At 46.4% G+C, this 21,304-nt stretch overlaps 1 protein-coding gene across 5 annotated transcripts in view; it reads right to left on the bottom strand.

Moving 5' to 3' along the window:
• Positions 1-21,304, bottom strand: part of FBRSL1 (fibrosin like 1) — a 1,147,774-nt gene that overhangs the window by 23,178 nt on the left and 1,103,292 nt on the right. For all 5 annotated transcript variants that reach the window (XM_078667898.1, XM_078667900.1, XM_078667899.1 and 2 more), the window contains exons 8-15: positions 18,269-18,531; positions 15,887-16,047; positions 13,203-13,253; positions 12,327-12,413; positions 10,578-10,649; positions 8,152-8,181; positions 7,818-7,889; positions 6,792-6,924 (exon numbers count right to left, since the gene is read on the bottom strand). In XM_078667898.1, the coding sequence (XP_078524024.1) occupies positions 6,792-6,924; positions 7,818-7,889; positions 8,152-8,181; positions 10,578-10,649; positions 12,327-12,413; positions 13,203-13,253; positions 15,887-16,047; positions 18,269-18,531 (869 nt within the window). The remainder of the gene's footprint in view (positions 1-6,791; positions 6,925-7,817; positions 7,890-8,151; positions 8,182-10,577; positions 10,650-12,326; positions 12,414-13,202; positions 13,254-15,886; positions 16,048-18,268; positions 18,532-21,304) is intronic.

The raw sequence follows: 21,304 nt of genomic DNA, 5'->3' as shown, positions 1-21,304 counted from the left end.
CACTGGAATTATGTGATTCTCCTGTGTGTTTTCACATACCTATGGAATTTGCCGCTTTTGCTGCATAATCCATCATCTGCTGTATAATCTTTACATTTTAACTAAACAAACTTGAGTAGGGTTGACATTGGTGGAGCGCTCTAGTCGCTCTATTTAAGGAGGGCTCACAGGGCAAACGGGAGATTACCTCCCACAGACTCCAGAGGCTGCATTACGAGCAGTCATTCATTTTAGAGTTTTTAAAATTGCATTCTGATCGTTTTGGTATCCCTTGTGTCCGACCCCCCCCCCCCTAGCTAGAATTTGCACAGAATCAGGGGCTAAATTAAAAAACATTGCACAGTAGCACTTTAATACTCTTCCCCGCTCCCCAGGTGGTGCTTGGCCGATTGCAGGGCTAAGATCACCGGGTTCCGGATGGTAGCAGTTTGGCGGCCATCTTGAGTAGGGTTGAAATTGGTGGAGCGCTCTAGTCGCTCTATTTAAACGGTCAACCATGTCTCCGCACAGCGGACGCGTGCACGGACGCACCGGACCTACACCGGAGTCACGCCTGAGTCCAGCCCGTCTGCACCCATCCGCGCCTCGGACGGGCCGTCGGGCTGGACCGCAGTAGGTGAGGACAGGATAGAAAACTATAGCAGAGAGGCACTACTCGCCCTACGGCCAGCTTACAATGATTGTCACAGGTTAGACCCCGCCTTAGGGACTGGCCCAGAGTCCTGCCTATACTGTGGCCATACTTTTCTCTGGTCACAGACTATTCCCAGACCTGTACTAAATGATACTTTTAAAGGAGGTCTTCTTAATGCTAGGTCTCTACCTAGACACGCCCAGCATGTCTTCGATTTATTGGCTGAGGACAATTTGGACTGTTTATTTATTACGGAGACCTGGCTAAATCCGTGCTGTGTCCCAGATATGGTAGATTCCTTGCCACCAGGTTTTAGTATGCAAAGGAGAGATAGAGGAGGAGACAAACGAGGAGGAGGAATAGCTATAATTCACAAGGAGGCATATATATGTTCGGTGATTGAACTCCCTGAATTAAAGGAGGCGGAGGTGATGGGTTTTTGCATCAAAATCAGCGAGACCATGACATTTGCGGGGGCCCTCATTTACCGCCCACCAGGTACATGTAAAGACTTCCTGGATAATATAGGAGAGGCACTGAGTCCTCTGGTGCTCAGATACTCCAATTTTACATTACTGGGAGATGTTAATATACACTTGGAGTCTACCACCGACACCGCAGCTGTCTCTTTTAAAGAATTAATGGAAGTCCTCGGATTACAGATTGGGACAGTTCAAGCTACCCATGACGCAGGTCATGCCCTTGACTACATAGCTACCAATCTGCTATCGCTTAAGACAAACTGCCCAATACCTCAAACATGGACAGACCATGCTCTAGTACCATTCATGTTCCCTATTCAGAGCCCTAAAGAACATAATAATAAGGTTAAGTACGACCAGGCTGACCTACAAGAATGGAGGGCCTTAATGGCTCATCCAAATCTGATTGAGATGGCTAGAGACTGTAAGCCTACCGTGTCAGGTTCAGAGTTCTCAGACCCCAGCACTTTCAGAGAATGGATGGTTGAACTAAAAAATATGACAGGTCGGCCAAACAGGACTCGAAAACAGAATACTAAGAAAAAATCAGCCCCATGGTACAATCAAGAATTAAAAAGAGCACAGAGGGAGCTCCGTAGAGCAGAACGCAGATGGAGAAAAAACTATAGCATGGAAGAGCGGGGTAAATATAAAAAGGCTATAAGCACCTACCATGCGCGAATTAAATCAACAAAAAGGAAATTCTACGAATCTGCTATAGCTGCGGCAAAAAACAAACAAAAAATTATTTTTAACATTGTAAATGATTTTAATAAACCCACATTTTTAACACAGGAAATTCCACCCTCAAAAGACCTCTGCGAAAATATTGCTGATTATTTCGAGGACAAAGTACAGGGTCTAACCAAAGATTTTGAAATTCCCTTTTTGGAACCCAGTAGAGAAGGTGGAAGCGCTGATGAAATTATGAATCAGTCAGCAACCTTCCACCCAATTAGCCTGGAAGAAACAAGGCAGACAATCCTAACCACAAAATCTGGGTCCCCATTTGACCCTTGTCCCATAAGACTCCTGCATCTCATGGTAGACGAAGTAAACCCTATGATTAACGAAATCGTAAATCATTCACTTTCCACGGCCAATGTGCCACTGGAATGGAAACTAGCGGCAGTGAAACCCTTACAAAAAAAACCCCTTCCTGACCCCGCGACTCTTTCCAATCTGCGACCTATCTCACTTCTCCCAGCATTATGTAAGATCGCTGAATCACTGGTTAAACAGCTGACCAGGTTCCTAGAAGTCAACGAGATATGGCATCCTAATCAGGCGGGGTTTAGAGCCCAGCATTCAACAGAATCGGCTCTACTGTACACGACAGACACCATTCGTACTGCCCTAGACCAAGGAAAGAAGGCCGTCCTGATTTTATTAGACCTGTCGGCGGCCTTCGACACGGTCTGCCATGCCATCCTACTAGATCGGCTAAAAACATCTGGCGTGAAGGGGACGGTACTAGAGTGGTTGGAAAACTACCTAAGGGACAGGAGACAGGTGGTAACCCTGGGGGAATTTACCTCCACGGAAAAACATCAGACGATGGGAGTACCCCAGGGGTCCAGCCTTAGCCCGACATTATTCAATGTCTATACTGCGCCCCTGATTAAACTAATATCATCTTTTGGCATAGATGTAGTAGCATATGCCGATGATACTCAGTTAATATTGGTCACGGATAGGGATAACCAGTCATGGGTAGAAACATTCAAGGAATGTTTAACTGCCACCTTCGATTGGATGCGGAAGAATCATCTAAAATGTAATACAGGAAAAACAGAGATCATTCCGCTATGCCCAAATAATTACTTTATTCCCAGGCAATGGTGGCCAGAAAGGGCAGAAATACCGCCTCATACAACCATGGCTGCTCGGAACCTGGGGGTCATGTTTGATTCCAACCTTGCCTTCAAGCAGCAGGCAATAAAAGTGGCAGGAATGTGCTTTGGCTTAATCAAAAGCCTGAGGAAATTCTTTGATATACTCCCATTGGAGGCGAGGAAAACTGTTGCAGTAGCGCTGGTAACGTCGCGCTTAGATTATTGCAACAGTTTGTATGCTGGCACAAATAAAGAAGTAACTTACAGGCTGCAGCTAGTGCAAAGCGCTGCTGCCAGATTGGTGCTAAAATGGCCAAAAAGATCGTCAGCCTCAGGGGCATTAAAAGCTCTTCATTGGCTTCCCATTGTAAAAAGGATCCTGTTCAAGGTTTTGATTATAACATTTCGAGCAATGCACAAAATAGGACCACTGTATCTACAGAAAAAATTCAAGAGATACTGCCCAACCAGAAGCCTACGATCATCAAATTCCAACACTTTGGTGGTTCCTAGGTTTCGTTTAAAAACCCGTGGAGGAAAGTCCCTGGCAGTACTGGGTGCAAAGGCTTGGAATACTCTGCCTCCTGCCCTGAGAACTCTGGATAAAGAAACAGAGTTCCGCAAAGAATTAAAAACTTGGATATTTAAACTGCAAGATAGCATGGCCAGAACTCTAGTTTGATGCTTGCCTTTGTTTTAGGTCTACTCTGAGTCACTCTGGCATCTGGTATTTTTTCCGGAGGTAGCGCCTAGATGCTCCTTTGGAGCGATTGCCGCGCGATATAAATAAAATTTTACATTACATTTACATTACATTACATTACAAATTTGCTTCTAGCTCAAACAGTTCAAAAGTTACTAAAAACATGGCAACACGTGCTCCTGTGCACTGGTAGGCTCGGCGCAAAGGTCAACTGGTCATCTTTCAGCTGCTTATTGCTGTATTTGGGTGTTAAATTGGAGCTAATAAGATGAAATCATTTCCCAGGCAGTCTTACCAAGTGTAAAAATGACAAAATGAAAGCTAACAAAATGTGCTGCACTATGCAACATTTGCTGCCTTTTCTTGCTGCATTACTGAGCCAAACATGCAGCAAAATGTGTTCCTCTGCTGCATAACTCCAGTGGCCCAAGTATATGGCCCAAGCATAGGCAAAGGTAGAGATACTACTGCACAGGTGTGCATAGAGGTATTTGGGTAAAGGTGCTTCTGTACAGGTATAGTTAGAGGTATTACAGTACAAGTAAGGGTAGAGATGGGAAGAGAAAGGAGCACAGAAAAAAACTCCCGTTGTGAAGTGGGTGGAAGAGATGAGGGGCTGAGAGTGGTGTGGGCCTATAAAATAAGTTGGTAAATAGAGAGCAGGCTAGTTGGAGTAATAAGGGGGTGTGAGACACGCCACTCCCTGGATGAGGCAAGGGGTCCAAGTGAGCTTGGAAAAAACTGCGGAGGATTTTTCCAACATGAGCGAGAGATGGAATCGACATCCGAGGAAAGCTGTTCATATGGAAAAATTCAAGGGAAAATGTCTGCTGAGGAAGGGTTTCCAGAACAGGTTTCCTCCGGGACATTTTAATTCGAGGTCACATAAAACGTCACTCATCTGTCCTACTTGGCCAAGCGACAATGTTATGTTATCTTAGGAGGAGAAGGGAGTGAAGTGATGCTTCCGGTTTCAATTATTAGCAGATATTATTGACCATGGCACACTCACCAAACTACCCCCCAACCCTTCAAGCATGAAGACACTCCAGCTCTCTCCTGACTTGTGCTCTGATCCTCGACACACAGCACATGTATGAATGAATATTATTTTTAACATGGAGCATTTGCTAGTAAAATGCTGCTAATTTTACGACAAATGCATTCTAGCTTTCCAACATTTTAAATAAGGCTGAATGATTGCTCCAAATGTGTTGTTAGGTTTGGGAAAATATATAATTGATGCAGGTGAGAGCTGCTTTTTGATTGGCTGTAACTGTATATTATAAATGATGTACTGTGCTAATCTTTAATTGATACCTGTATTCTGCTAGATATGAAATGCAATTTATTTTCTCGAGATTTCCTTAATAAGAATCACTGTCGATAATAGATATACTATCACTACTGTGTGCGTAGTTGAGGCCACAAGTACATCACTCTTCTAGGCGCCCCCCCCCCATCCCCTCCAAGGGGACCGGCCTATCGCATGCTGTGGTGGGACTCGACACTGCCACCTGCTGCCTCCCAGGGGAATCCCCTGTGGGGCCCTTAATGTCCTCCAACCCCCCTGGCCAGCTGTATCCCTTCTTCTGGCTTTTACCACCTTAATGCCAAGGAGGCACAGCGCCTTCCTCCAAGACGCCATCTTCAGGAGCCAGTGGCCCATCTTTGCGTCACGACCCCCTGCTGACACGTGTTGCTGCCGAGTGATAAACAGACCGTCCACCTGACCTCCGCTGACCCTTCAGCCTGCCACCACCCTCTAAACATCCTCATCTAATGGGGCCACCCAGCTGCAAGATGGCAGAACACTCCCGCTCCAGTCTTGGGTGTGCCAGTCACACACTAAAGCCTTCTGGGAGTTGTAGTCTTTGCTTCTTTTGATCCAATCGGACTAACGCACGCGGCAACAATGATTAGTAACAGAAAACCTCAGGGCTGGAGACAGGATGTCCTGAAGATATGGAGCGAGGCGCCAACACTACCTGCCAGATACACCGCAAACTCCGGTGACTAATAACTTAATAATTCAATCCTTTGCCAAACTATTGCAAAAGTCTCTTTACCAAGATGCGCGCATTTGTGGAAAAAAAAGGTGAAAAGGTAAGGTGCTAATAGAGGGTGTGCGAGCTAGGCTTGTGTGTGTTGCGTATTGGGTGTGTGGGTTGGAGTTCCTTCCTGCTTACATTTTTTAAGTCGAGCATTTGAGACCTCTTGTATATACTTTAGTATATACTTATATGTGTATGTACTTTGTGGGCTCTGGAGCCCTGGTCTGCTTCCGCTTAAGGACTTTTTTTCTGTTCAATTGCCTCTATTTAACTGTCTTGATAGAAAACAACCAGTAGCGGTCAGTAAAATACCAGAATTGCTTTCTGCTGAGGGACGGACTTTTTAAAAAAAAAATTCTGGCAACTGTCTCTATTTAACGTTCTTGATAGAAAACGACCAGCAGAGGTAAGTAAAATAACAGAATCATATTAGCCCTCTCTAATTTCCAGTCCATAGAAATTGTCTTCCACGAGCACCCGTAGACAATAATATTTGTTTCAAAATCTTGTATTTTCAGTGATATGACCACCAAAGGCCCTAATTTTATATTAAAAACAGAGCTTTGGACTACACCATTTCCTGCTGAAAGGCAATATTTCTCTCCATGAGCTCTCATACCTGACGTAACACGCAGTTTAGTGCTAAGTTTCCCTCCATGTTAAAGAACAGTAGATGTTTCAGCACCCAAAGGCGAGACCGATTGCATTGCAAATGCTTGTTACAACAGGAAACAAGGTAGAAAGCTGGAATCATTTACAGAAATAGACTCGGGTAGCTGTGTCACGAATGGTGTCTTAGGGTCCTGTAGGTGAAACATCGCTTGACTGCTGACTGCCAGTGTGATCTGTGGCATGTCTGTGTACTGGTGCATGCCCCATGGCTGCTGAGAAAGGGCATTCTTCACTGTCCCTGCACGTACCCCGATGCTGCTGATGACACGTGTGCCCTGTGGCATTCCGCCTCGTATTGCTTCATTGGCATGTTGAGAAGGAGGTTTGGGAAATGGGTTCAACACTGAAAGAAAACTACCAGAGGGAATACACCCTCTAACACACACACACAGACATGCAGGCTTCTCTTACCAGTGCTGGAGAACATGGGCCGGGCCAGCTCGTGTGTGTAGGTAAACCCCGGGAAGACTCCGGGGGCGGGCGGCCGGCTGAACAGGTCCAGTTTGCCACAGATGTCCAGTTTATGGGGGTCCATCTGCATTTGCTTCAAGGGGAGAAAAAAATATAAATTCACATCTTGGCTTTCATCTAAAAAAGAAGATACAGGTATCACAGTTGCAGAAGGTTTTCCTGGGTGAACTGACCATCAAGGGCACGTGACAAGTGGTCTGGACAGGGAAGGGGTGGGTGGTGGACTGCACCCACCCACTCCACCTTTATCCAAGTAACATATACCGGAAGGAGCTTCCAGCACTGTGGCAAGCAGTGTGTGGACTATTACCAGCCTGGAGCAGGGCACAGTGCCAGGCTGCCAGTCGGAAATCAGGGTCCTTTTAAAGATCCATACTTCCAGGGTACTCTAAGCACCTCAAAAAGGTAATTTGTTTTTTAATCAGCATGTGTGCAATGGACAGTATGACATATGACCCAAAAATGATAAACTGGCCTTGCCCTAAACCTCTGGGCAGGAAACTATATAAAACTCAATGCCCTAAACCGTAGGAGACAACTATATGCCCACCCTGTCCAAACCATGGGCAGACCACTGTATAACACCCCTACCCCCACCCTAAACAACGCAGAGAACACTATAGGACCACCCTCCCTGCCCTAAACAATGGGCAGACACTATGGCCACCCTGCCCCAAACAGAGGTCATGTCACTTATGCCTTGAGCCAAGGACATCTCACTTAATGCTGTTGTGCCCTATACCATGGGCAAACCATACATGCCCGCTCTGTGCAAAATAACTATATGCCCCGTCCACACTACACCATGGCCATCCCACTATATGACTCCCGCCTTCTTGTCGAAGTTTCTGATGCCACTACTGTGGAGCTCAACTTAACTTTCAGGTAGCAGGCATCAAAGGGACGGAGAGTAGGGACCTTACCACTACAACCCGTCACCACAACGGCTGGCCCCCCCACGGTTACCTTCATTTTCTGCTGGTGGTGGTAAATCTGCCAGGCTATCTGCACGTGCACCGCACACCACTTCCCCGGTTTCTGCAACACAAAGAAAGCCACAGCAAACAGGGTCATGAGTGTTCGTCACAAGCGCGTGCAAGACATTTAACACCATAGTCGTGAAATAACTAGTATATTTCAGGCCTTCATCGACTCTTCCGAAACACTTTTACAGATTTGATATACTGGTCTATTATATAGGTTTTAAAAACTCTTTAGGGCAAGAGGTGTGGGGACAGGGAGAGGTCTGGATAACTGAGGCACTACCAAGATGAAACAGATTTGGAAATTGTCAACTTACTCTAACAGATGACCGGTATGGATCCGTTACCTACAAGAAATAAAAATATGAAAATCAATTTACACTTTAGCAACAGACTCAGGTTTTAGGACCGGTTTAAAAAAAAAAAAACATTTGATATACTAAAATTCTTGACAACCAGTTGTTTTTTTGAGAAGACACTGTGAAAGACCAGGAACTCCTCTGAGCATGCACAAAAATTGGAATGGGGGAAGGGTGTCACTTATACATCTAGATGTTATTGTTTGGAGTCTGGGAATGCATGGCTTTACAATGTTTTTATGAATTACATCATCTACTTTTTCAAGGCATCTTGGCATGGTTGAACTTTAGAAGACTGGTGATGGTTTCAGCCAAACTGGATGGCTTTGTATTGGTTGAGTGAAGGGGGGGGGGCACATTGTAATCCACAGCCTGAACTGAGAGTAGGTGATCCCTGCTGGTGAACGAGTATTTTTGCTTCCATTGGTAACCTTTCCAATTGTGTCTTAAGCTCTTATTATCCCTGTTTTCCACTCCTCCACCTACGAGCTCAAACTTCTAGGAATGGGCGATCATTTCTGGTGTATCCATGGCAGGGGTGACGTGGCCTAAATTTATTTACATATTTTACCCTTAAAGGGGCCTTCCAGAGAAAGAAAATACACCCTGTTCCCTTTACCCAAACTTGCACTGAAAAGATTCATTAAAAATATGGAATTTTAGAATTTACACTTGTTTGATGGTAAGTAGGTGGGTCTTACATTCCAGATCGCCCCTTCATTTTCTGGTAAGAGGTTAGGTTTTAAATTGAGGAACGTACTTTTGTGCAGAATACATTGGTTGGGTTTTAGATACAACAGAGATGGTTTGTTTGGTGGTAGGTGTTGAGTTTTAGATTGTAGAACACCCCTTTATTTGATGGGATGTGGCTGGGTTTTAGATTGTAGGATGTACAGTTGTTCAATAGTAAGTGGTTGGGAATTGGATATGAGAGAGACACTTTGTTTGATGGTGACTGGTTGGATTTTAGCTTCTAGAATGCATTCGTGTTTGATGGCAAGTGGTTGGGTTTTAGAATCCAGAGCTTACTTTTGTTCCATAACAAGTGGTTAGGTTTGAGATATGAAAGAGACCATTTCTTTGGCGGTAAGTGGTTGGGTTTTAGATTACCAAATGCCTCTTTATGTGATGTTAAGTGCTTGGTTTTCACATTCCATAACATACTTCTGTTTGTTAGTAAGTGGTTGTGTTTTAGATTACCAAATGCCCCATTGTTTGATGTTAAGTGGTTTTTATATTCAAGAGCCCCTTTGTTTGATGCTTACTAGCTGGGTTCTAGATTTCAAAGAGACCCTTTGATTGAGGGCCTCTGGCTGGTTATGGATTCAGCAATGCTTGTTTGTTTGAGGTCTGGTTGTGTTTTGAGACTTAATGACAACATTCACTGATTGAAACCTGTAATGTTAAAGTAAACTTAATGATAGTGAAAGTATTGGGTCCATAGTCAGTCACTGATAGCAACGGGTGTGATTCGATGTTCTACGTGGTTCTATCTCGAGGATTGAATATAGATGTTCAACTTTAGCAGGTTTACCAAAAATATCCACAGCGCCACTAAAAGCATGCCTCAGCTGCAAGACTTATCACAGGATCGAGGAAATTCGACCATATCTCTCCACACCTGAAAGCATTAAACTGGCTACCTTACGAAGCCAGAATTCAGCTAAAAATGGCATGTATTACCCACAAAGCGCTTCACTACAATACACCTAGATACCTAGTCCAGAAAATTAATTATCTGGAGGAAGCAGACCAGCCAGGAGTGCCCAGGAGCTGATGCTGAGACCACCCATCTTCCGGAAGAAGAAAACATATGATAAAGCTTTCTCGGGAGCAGCCCCCAGAATCTGGAACTCACTTCCTCCAAAAAATAAGAAAAATTCCAAACACAGCAACCTTTAAGAGGGAAACTAAGATCTTCCTAATGAGTAAGTTCCTTCCATAGGAAATACAGTTCAACACTTGCACCCTGACATAGATGTTACCAAAACAGAACAACAATGTAAGTAAAGAGAAAGGCATCAGCTTTACTGGGGATAACCTCTGTCGGTACTTTACTATTCCTGACCCAGGAATGTAGAATGCACAGGAAAAAGACATTTAAGAACTATTGTATAATGGAAGTCCCAGTACACCTTATATCTAGTTGTATCCTAAATCTACCTCATGTCACTGTATATATTTTTGTTAACCATTTATGGCTGTATACTTACCTACGTCATATCATTGTGAATCGTTATACCATACAAAACGTATCTCTAACCTACCTCACGTAATGTGCTCTGATACCCAAGGGTCATGTTCGCGCTATATAAAACTTTTAAATAAATAAATAAACTAGGTGTGCAGCACCAGGGTTGGTGAGCGAAAGCCGTGCCACGTACCCCGGGTGTCTTCTGCAGGAGGCTGTGGTGAACGGCGCCCGCCCGCCCTGCCACGTCGATGGGGTTTGAGGTCTGGAAAGAAAGAACAAAGGGATGTTAAGGAGGGTCTGTGGTCGCAGGTGCGAGAGACTCACAGAGAGTGATTAACATGAGGTCATAGAGGTAAGAGGCCTTGTACACAATACTCCTCTGACAGTACAACACAGATTCTGATAGTGCTGCAGAACCTGAGACCACAACACAATTACAGGTACCTGAGAATGTGACATCACCCGAGGGAAACTGATGACATCACGCCAAGGGACACAATGCTGAAGGGACCACAGATGCTTGCGCTGGCCCTTCCATAATACCCGCTGTGGGGCACACATTACTGGACTATACAATGTCAAAGCCACACAAAGTTCTCAGGCTCATTTGCATTTCAGTATGGCGCTAAGAAAGTGAGAAAACGACTGTCTGCAGCATAATAGATGCTGCCAGGGCATTCCTTGCCCACTCCTCGACGGCAGTCTGCCACTGGCAGTGAAACAGGGCGGCTCTGTGTGCGCTCTCCAGCGCAGGCGCAAACTCTGAGTTTGTTTCTATTCTAGGCTGAGTATATGTCCTTTGTTGTAACTGGACACACGGTGTGGTCTGTTCCTGGAGCAGCCAAGGAGGGGGAACCTTTGCACAAAACACAATTGTGAACCTGGGGTGATAAAACCGAATAACGGGCCTGGATCTATGATATGTCACCCCGCCCCCCACATGCACCCTGGATCTATGACATGTCCCCCCCGCCCCCCACATGCACCCTGGATCTGTGACATGTCTCTCCCCGCCCCCCCACATGCACCCTGGATCTATGACATGCTCCCCCGCCCCCCACATGCACCCTGGATCTATGACATGCTCCCCCGCCCCCCACATGCACCCTGGATCAATGACATGTCCCTCCCGGCCCCCACATGCACCCGCCCCCCACATGCACCCTGGATCTATGACATGTCCCTCCCCGCCCCCACATGCACCCTGGATCTATGACTTGCTCCCCCGCCCCCCACATGCACCCTAGATCTATGACATGTCTCTCCCCGCCCCCACATGCACCCTGGATCTATGACATGTCCCTCCCTGCCCCCACATGCACCCTGGATCTATGACATGCTCACCCGCCCCCCACTTGCACCCTGGATCTATGACATGTCCCTCCCGGCCCCCACATGCACCCGCCCCCCACATGCACCCTGGATCTATGACATGTCCCTCCCCGCCCCCACATGCACCCTGGATCTATGACTTGCTCCCCCGCCCCCCACATGCACCCTGGATATATGACATGTCCCCCCACCCCCATGCATCCTGGATCCATGACATGTCTCCTCAGCCCCCCGCATGCACCTTGGATCTACGACATGTCCCTCACCCCCATGCACCGAGACAGCATTGCAGCAGGTACTTGAGGCTGTGGTACTGCTCTGGCTACCCTAGACTGTGACAGCATCTGAGCTAGTAGGGACGTGACGTCACTCCATTATGGTGAAATTATGACATCACTCAAGGAACTCCAGCCTCTGACACTCTTGCAGGAAACTGACATTGCACTCTGCCCTGCTGTCATTTTCAAACACGCCTCAAGCTTTCACAGACAGAAAACCAGAAAAAACAACAAAATGTTGCACCAAAAGTAACAACGGAGAAAAATGGGTTACACACACTATCGACTGCCTTAAATATAAGTAAGAATAGCAGGACACCAGCACTCACCTTGGGTTGAAAGGCTCCCTGAAGTGACCCGAAGGGGCCTGAATGGGGCAGCATGGGGGGCATCGTTGGAGGGTACGAAGGGAAGAACTAGAGATGGAAGGAAGGAGAGAATGCACGTCAGGCGCAGTACCAGACGCTGCCAGAGGGGGCGGGCCTATCCGGAAGCAGGAAGTGCACACACCCGGCCCATGCCTCAAAGCAGCCTTAAGAGTCATTTACACATGCCAGGCTCTGCCACACCTGGCCAGGCCTTTCGGAAGCAGTGGCTGGGTGAGTCACCTCCCTGTTTCACTACAGGTCAGCCCAGATCAGGACACAGGCACAGCGCTATGCAGGCAGAAGCACGCGATGCACACAAAAGTACTGATGAAAGGGATTTAGACATTCTCAGGAACAAAGCATGGCTAAATGGCTGCTGATAGATTCTTTTCGGTAGCTGACATAGCCTGGAATCACTTAGTAGTTCTGGTCGAAATTTTCTATTTTAAAACATTTCATTCTAAATGTAATAATTTGTTTCCGGAAATAATCTACAGATTTCGTGTCACCAAAATCACAGGCATGTGACATTTTGCTTCATTTGACCTCTAATGACATCCAGAGTTGACCAAAGGTACAGGACGAAGGTGAAAATTATACAAAAGCATAAAAGGATTTCAGAGCCCTGTCGACTTCTGTTGCTGGTGCCCCCCCCTTCATGGAAGGAAAGACTAGGGGTACCGTATGAAGGAGCGTAGGCAAGCATGTTGGTTGACCCAACCACTGATGATAAGAAGGGAACAAGTGATATATGAAGCACAAGAGAAGTGAGCAAGGACAACACAGCACTAAGCAAACTCAGGCAAACAGGAGGCCACAAGGAAGAGGTGCACTTACGTTGGAATGTCGGTAGAAAGAGCTGTCCAACTTGGGGGTGTACTTGTCGAACTAGAACGAGAAGAAAACAAAGAATAAGGGATGCACCTACACAGTTTAACGCGTCTGCACACAAAAACTTTGAACTACGAGACAAAGGGCGCCATTTTAAATATGGCGGATGGGTGACCAGCCTCTATGGGTGGCGGATGCACCGCGTCTGCAACAGGGTCCTGACATCCTACCCTAATTTTGTAACAGAACTTAAAAAGGCTCTTGTCAACACTGCGGGAGTACTTCCGGCAAAAGTGTGAATGTCGGGCAGGCTGCGGGCCATGGTGGAGTTGTTCGGAAATGTTTTTGTTTCACACAAACCCCTGAAGTAGCAATGACTGAAGGGCCGCCATGTTGATTTTTTTCTCTTCCTGGGACCCTCTACGCCTCACTGGAACAAATCAAATCAGTGTTTGAGGAAGCACCATAAACAGGACAGGCCTGCCGCGGTTCAGAGGGAGGTGGTCCTTTAGCTGATGGGCAGTCAGAGGGCAGAACCGAATGAGTCTTTGAATCAGGAACTACATTGTTTGTTCACTTCTAAAAGGGGACTCCCAACACCTTAAGTGTCCCCGATGATCAACCAACACCAATTTAAGGCAGTGTGCGGCACACCAGCATATGGTTAGTAGGGGCTGATAAAATATATTGTCTGGGACTATGCCAGGGCCCTGGCCAGGGGCTACAGAAACCCCAACGCGCCCAGGTGCACCAGGCTTCGGCCGAAGAATCTCTGACCACTTGTGGAAGGACTTTGAAGTGGCCCACAGAAGAAAGACAGGGGCAATACTGGTCTGTATGAACACTGCTGGGGACGAGGCGCTGCTGGGGACGAGGCGCTGCTGGGGACGAGGCGCTGCTGGAGACGAGGCACTGCTGGGGACGAGATACTGCTGGTGACGAGGCGCTGCTGGTAACGAGGCGCTGCTGGTAACGAGGCGCCGCTGGAAGATTGGATGGAGACCAAGCTGGCCTCAGGTGAGCCAGAGCCACCTGTATGAAACCCTGCCCACCCTTCAGTAAGCACTGCCAAACTATGGCGGAAGGAGACTATTAACCCCTCCCCTGCTGGTGACGGAACCACTCCGTCATCAGCTGCGGTCGCGCTGTGCTGATGACGGAGCGGTTCCCTCACGGCCCGCTCGGCACGCCTGCGCGGCGCGGATTCCGCATCTGCGCTGAGCGTTCCATTGAGCGGGCAGGGCCGTGACGGAACCGTTCCGTCATGAACACAGCGCAACCGCGGCTGGTGACGGAGCGGTTCCGTCACCAGCATGCAGCCGCCGCGCGGCCGCCCCGCCCCCTTAGCACTGCGGCGGAATAGCCGCCGCAGTGAAGGGGTTAAAGACCCTTGAGCTAGTGGCCCCACCATCACTGCTAAAAGCCACCGGTCTCTCTGTACCCCGCTGATTGGCTTGGACCACAAATGACACTTGTTATTTAAAGTACTGTGGCACTGCAAACGTACTGCGACAAGTGCACAGAAAGGTATGACCCAAGGTGAAATATTAGTGAAGGCTACGATTTAAAAAACACTCCTAAGTGGAGGATAGACCTTCTCTGTACAGGGTCCAATCCTCTGCTACAATCTTTCTTAAATGGGTTTACGCTTTACAAAAATGTTACTTTTGATACAGGCCTGGGCGTCCTGCCACCCTCTTACACAAGGCTGTAGGGTTCTATCCACCTTAGTAACCTGGAATTTGAGCTGCTAGCCACCGGCTTTCAGAAATTACTGGCATGGCCATGTAGCTGTTAAGTTGGGCAGGACCCATCCACTGTTTTTTTTGGCACATTTGCCCACATGCATCAAGGTAAATTGCATTCGCAAACGGTGCGAATCGCATTTTTCGGCCGTTTGCCAATGCAATTTCCTGATTTGGGATGCACCAACCTTTTTCAGAAATTTGCAATTTAAGAAATCGCACAATTGCGATTTCTTAAATTGCGAATGCATTTAAGGAATCTCAATTTGAGATTCCTTAAATGCAATTCATCATACTTTTAGAAATTGCGAATTTGCAAATTAGAAATGCAAATTACCATGAAGTTGACCTTCATGGTAATTTGCGAAAATCTAGAAAAATGCTTTTAAATGCATTTTTCTTTGTAACATGTTACACACACACACATGCCCTTGGGGCATGTGTGTGTGTAAGATGTATCCAAAAGCAAATTTCAGGGGTGCAACAGGGTGTCATTTGGACACCCCTGCACCCTTGAAATTGCATTCTCAATTTGCGAATTCACAAAGATGAATTGCAAATTGAGAATGCCCTCCCATTCATTCCTATGGGCCTCTAGGCCCATAGGAATGAATGGGTAGAAATTCCTTAATTGCGATTCTCAATTAGAGAATCGCAATTAAGGAATTTTAAGAAATCGCAATTTTTTTGCGAATTTCTTAATGAATTGCATTTTGCAATTCCTTAATTGCGATTTCTTCATTTTCGCAATTAAGGAATCGCAAAATGGAACAATGATGCATGTGGGTGATTGTGCCTTCTAAAATAAAAGATCTGACTTTGAGTGGTCATGGCCATTCAGCAGCTTTTGGATAAAAAAAATACAGGACCACAGAAACAAGAGGTGCAGACGGACAATAAAGGTTGTGCATGGATCACCCCAGAAGATTCCCGAAAGGTTCTTACTTGGCACTCCCTGTTTCGGCAGGTCATGCTGTGGTGGTTCTCCACGTGAGGACTCATGGGCGGAGGTAAGAGCGATGCTTGAGACAAAGTGCCAATAAGGATCCCAGAATGAGGCTGGCAATACATGATTGGTTGGTTGAATGATATCAACAGACTGGTATCTAGAGAGAAGAGAGCACTGTGAGTCATTCCATCTCAAACCAAGCGCCGGGATTTACAATATAAAAACGATACAGCCCACTCCGCTTAACTCATACCCCAATCACTCGCCACCGTCCCCAACCACAGTCACCATCTGCAGTGTTCAAGAAATAAAACTGTGCTACACACAATCAGAGTCCTGTTTTTATCTAAAGAGACAAGATACCTGGACCCTTTCTACCCCAGATCAAGTATTTAAACCCCATTAATAACCCACTCCAAACCACCCCTTCATCCTCAACAAGTGCATTACCCTACACTCCAAACCATGGACCTACCCCTCAAACCAACACTCAACGGGTTCCTTTAACACCACCACCACATCTGCGTTGAACAAGAACATTCTCAATCTTAAACCCACCCTTCAAGCCAACCATCAACTACCCAAACCCCGGCAAAAAGAGACCTAACAATTCAGCCCATCCATCCACTGGCAAAATCCACTGTGCACCCAACTCCAGCCCCCAACACTTAATTCTGTCTTTTACGTCCATCATGTATACTGACTTGCTAATGACCCCAAGTTGCCCACCCCCACATCTCTGATGAATTCACCCAGACCCGAACCACTCAGCCCTTTCCTCATCCACCGAGTGTGCACTTTCCAGCTCTCCGAGCCAAGACTCATTGCCTCTACCCAGCGCTCAACCTGTTTTTCATCTCCAACACACGCACAACTCAATCTTACTTGTCAAGATCTGCTACTTTAACACAACACTTAACCAAATATTCATCTTAACATGACCTCTCCCCAATGCCTACCAAGAACTCCTTCCTTAACACAACAACAGCACACCTGAACACATACATCCAAGACTCCACATTTCAACGTATGTCTCCGTCTACAAAACTCACACGGTCCAACCCTTCACACCAAGAACTCCTCCCTTGATCGAACAACCACACAACTTCACACTTACATCCAGCATTCCCCAAATCAACGTATGTCTCCATCCACTACACTCATACGGTCCACCCTCCACACCAAGAACTCCAACCCAAGTCCAAACAAAGGCCACCCGGTTCCTCCCTCGGCCATTATTCAATGGTTCATCTCCAGCCCCCCATAAAACCCTACCAAGAACTCTACCTCAATGTAAAACCCGCCAAAGCTATAGTCATCAATTCCACGTGCTACTTAAAAGGGGTCCCACACACCCTACTCGTGCTTAGGCACAGGGCCCAGTTTGGACAGCGAGGTGTGCCCGAATAATGCCGACAACACCTGGTGTGGGATCCCTGGCTTTCATACTCTGGTCACTTAAAGCTTTGCCTCTACTTACAGACAACAACTAGTAGAGACAAACGCCCCCTTCTCTTCCCTCTCGGACCCTTATGTCAAGGAGGCAAAGCCAATGGTTTCTGCTTATTTCAGTGTGAGATCCATAAATGTACACTGAGAAAGAATCTGGATTTGCTCAGGACCCTCCAATCTGCTGCCCTTCGAGCCTGTGACAGTCGATGTACGCCACTGGGCTACCCCCAACCTCAGTTTGGCTTCCACTGTCATGCCATGGGCACTTGGCCCTGTATTCATCACTCTTTGATCCCCCGTCCCTACAACTACGACATGTAGTGTGGTACTATATGGTCCCCCATTTAAACTATTCAGCTTCAGCCTTTCTATGGCTTGAGCTCAGAGACAATAGCAGACAGCTTGCTAGTGCTGTGAAGTGACTTAGTGCCACAAGCTATCCATATGCAAAGCAAACACAAACGAGCTTGTTTGGATTGGCTCTCTCCCTGGTCTTCTGCCTGAAGTTGGGGATACCCAGAATAGTATAGAGGGGTTACCAATCCTCGCTATCCCACCAACCTCTACCCCACCCCCCTTGCCTGATGGTAGCACCTTCCCCGCTTTCCTGGTGGTAGCACCAGGGCTCGAGTCGGGGTACCACACGGGTGGAAGGAGTCCCCCCACTTATTTTACCGGGAGCTCGATAAATGTAAACTGCAACTGAGTGCAAGCCACCTTTCGTGATGTCACTTCCTGTGGTGAAGTCAGCGTCCTCCCACTTCTTTTTTTTTTAGGACTTGTGCCCTGGGTAGCACCTTCCCCCCTTTCCTGGCGGTAGCACCTTCCCCCCTTTCCTGGCGGTAGCACCTTCCCCCCTTTCCTGGTGGTAGCACACCCCCCCACACACATTTTACAACCCCCTGCTGCGAACAGAGGGCACCTACCTGAGTAACCAGGGCCGGCTGGGTGACTTGGAATCACAAGGCTGTTGGTGGGCAACGCTGGTGGGGGTGGTAACGAGGGAGGGGTGGCAAACATGGCCGGATGGTGCTGGTTCTGCGTCCTGAGGGCAAAGTGCGAGGTAGCCAGGTTCGAGATGGAGAGGGGTAAGGCCGGGCCGGAGGGGTGGTGCTGGGAGATCTGTGGCGAGGGGGTCAAGTGCTTGGGTAGGCCGATGCTGGCGGCGCTGCTGGCGCTGCTGCTGCGACTGTAGGGGGCAAAGACAGGAGAGAAACACACAAGTTAGTACCACCGACCGGGGCAACAAGCAACAGACAGGGCATCCGGGGCAACAAGCAACACACGGGCATCCGGGGCAACAAGCAATACACGGCATCCGGTGCAACAAGCAACACACGGGTAACAAGCAACACACAGGCATCCGGGGCAACCAGCAATACACGGCATCCGGGGCAATAAGCAACACACGGGCATCCGGGGCAACAAGCAACACACGGGCAACAAGCAACACATGGTCATACAGGGCAACAAGCAACACTCGGGCATCCGGGCACCAAGCAACACTAGGGCATCCGGGGCACCAAGCAACACACGGCATCCGGGACAACAAGCAACACTCGGGCATCCGGGGAACCAAGCAACACATGGACGTCCGGGGCAACAAGCAACACACGGGCATACAGGGCAGGCTCACAAGATGGGCAGCACGGTTCTCAGCCCACAGCCAGCACTGCGGAAACAACAGACTGACCCGCAGAAGTGCCAAGACTAAGAGGCACATGCATCAAAGGGTTTTGTCCATTCTGTGTCTATGGGAAAATGTGTTCATACATTTGGCACTTAACCTCATACAGGGAGCTTTCTAGTGCTGTGAGGCCCCTAGGGGATGAATCTCTGCGATTTATAAATACAGTAAATAAATAAAATAAATAATTTGTGTAGGGGCTGGAAGAGATGGAAGGGTGTAGGTCCACAGAAACAGATGTGCGCCTCTGGGCCAGCTTGGCACTGTGGGAGGACAGGAACGTCTCCCCTCAGGAGCCTTTCTTTGGACTCAGAAGACCTTTGCGTTCTGGAAATATAGTGCTCTCTGATAAGAAAGGAAGAAGTGCTCTAAAAACTTGGCAAAACGTGTTTAGAGGTTACCCCTGAAGAAGTGTTCTTTCAAGGAGGGGCATTCTTAAATGGGCTTGCAGTGACGTAGAAACAATCCCGGGAGAAACAAATAAGGCTTGGGTCTGTACACTATCTGGCCTAGACCACTCTAACTAAGACAACAAAGAAACAGTTGACCAGGTAGGTTATTTTTACAACAAAGTCTGGTACCACTTACCAAATTAATCTAAGTGGACACACTTGTGGTTTAGTATTTTTACTTATTTTTTCGTTTTTAGCAGTTCATTTCATGAATGGCTGAAGAAGGGTACAATCAAATAGCAACGAAATTCACATAAAGTATATGCTTATTAGACATAAACTGTACAATCACCGTGAGTGAAACATATTTACAAATATACAATTAATACAAACACAACAGTAAAAAACGAGAAATGCCTATCCTCATTAAATGTTCAAGGCACCAGTCCTAGTATCTAACCTACAAGCCAGCAGGAAGCCTTTTGGATGTAATTATTAGCCTGCTAGCTTGCCTGTACTGGAATGCACCGATTTCTAGGGTCAAAAAATCAGGTTAAATTAATCTTAAATAGAACTCCTGATTTGCCCTTCGTGTAAATTCCACGATACTGGAAGAATTTACACGAAGGGCATATCAGGAGTTCTATTTAAGATTAATTTAACCTGATTTTTTGACCCTAGAAATCGGTGCATTCCAGTACAGGCAAGCTAGCAGGCTAATAATTACATCCAAAAGGCTTCCTGCTGGCTTGTAGGTTAGATACTAGGACTGGTGCCTTGAACATTTAATGAGGATAGGCATTTCTCGTTTTTTACTGTTGTGTTTGTATTAATTGTATATTTGTAAATATGTTTCACTCACGGTGATTGTACAGTTTATGTCTAATAAGCATATACTTTATGTGAATTTCGTTGCTATTTGATTGTACCCTTCTTCAGCCATTCATGAAATGAACTGCTAAAAACGAAAAAATAAGTAAAAATACTAAACCACAAGTGTGTCCACTTAGATTAATTTGGTAAGTGGTACCAGACTTTGTTGTAAAAATAACCTACCTGGTCAACTGTTTCTTTGTTGTCGTAGAAACAATCCCAGCATCCTTTGGTCGGTTACACGTGCAATTCATGGAGCACGTGACGGAACCTAACATGGCGGCACAGAGGACAAGCCAGGGCTCTTTCAACTCGATGTTAAATCTCTAAAGGCAAATGGTATTATCCATTGTTTGTAATACTTTATTAAAGAAAGAAAAAAAAAACAAATACATTTGAATGTGTTCCTAACTTAGTTTTTTTTTACTTTAACATATTGGGAGGCAATAAAACCAATAAAATATGAATGCATTCAGAAACTATTATTAGTTTGTCACGTGTAAAGCACGCAAGTCATTCTGGATCATAAATAAGGCTCCCAGCTTCCGTCTTTACTGATTTTTACAGATGCAGAGAGACAGAAGACCAACAACCCTCCTGTCTGTAATAATCATTAAATGTGGCTAAAAATGAATTGCTTTTGTGTGACTCTAAATGAAGTGGTGCGGAATGACAAGTAAAGGACTTAAAATGAGGTTAAACAACTGCAGATCTGCACAAAGTCGATACTACAATGCGCATGTTGCAATTTCGGGGCCTTCATTTATCTATGGCCGTTTAGGTCATTGAAACTGGTCAGGTATTCAAGTATGAGTGCACATTTATCAGTTAAATAATAGTTTCAGCTTCATTTTTTTTCTCACAAAACTCAACATAAGTGAGAATAAACACGGATAAAATTAGCAAAAAATACATACAGACCGCAAAGGAAAAAAAACAACAAAAAACGGAAGCCCTTATAATATTCTGCAACATAATCACATTTCTTACAAGTATCCTTCAAGTTTACA

This window comes from Lissotriton helveticus, chromosome 11 (genome assembly GCF_964261635.1).
Source record: "Lissotriton helveticus chromosome 11, aLisHel1.1, whole genome shotgun sequence".
NCBI classification, from domain to species: domain Eukaryota; kingdom Metazoa; phylum Chordata; class Amphibia; order Caudata; family Salamandridae; genus Lissotriton; species Lissotriton helveticus.
This window is presented reverse-complemented; position numbering and strand designations above follow the sequence as displayed.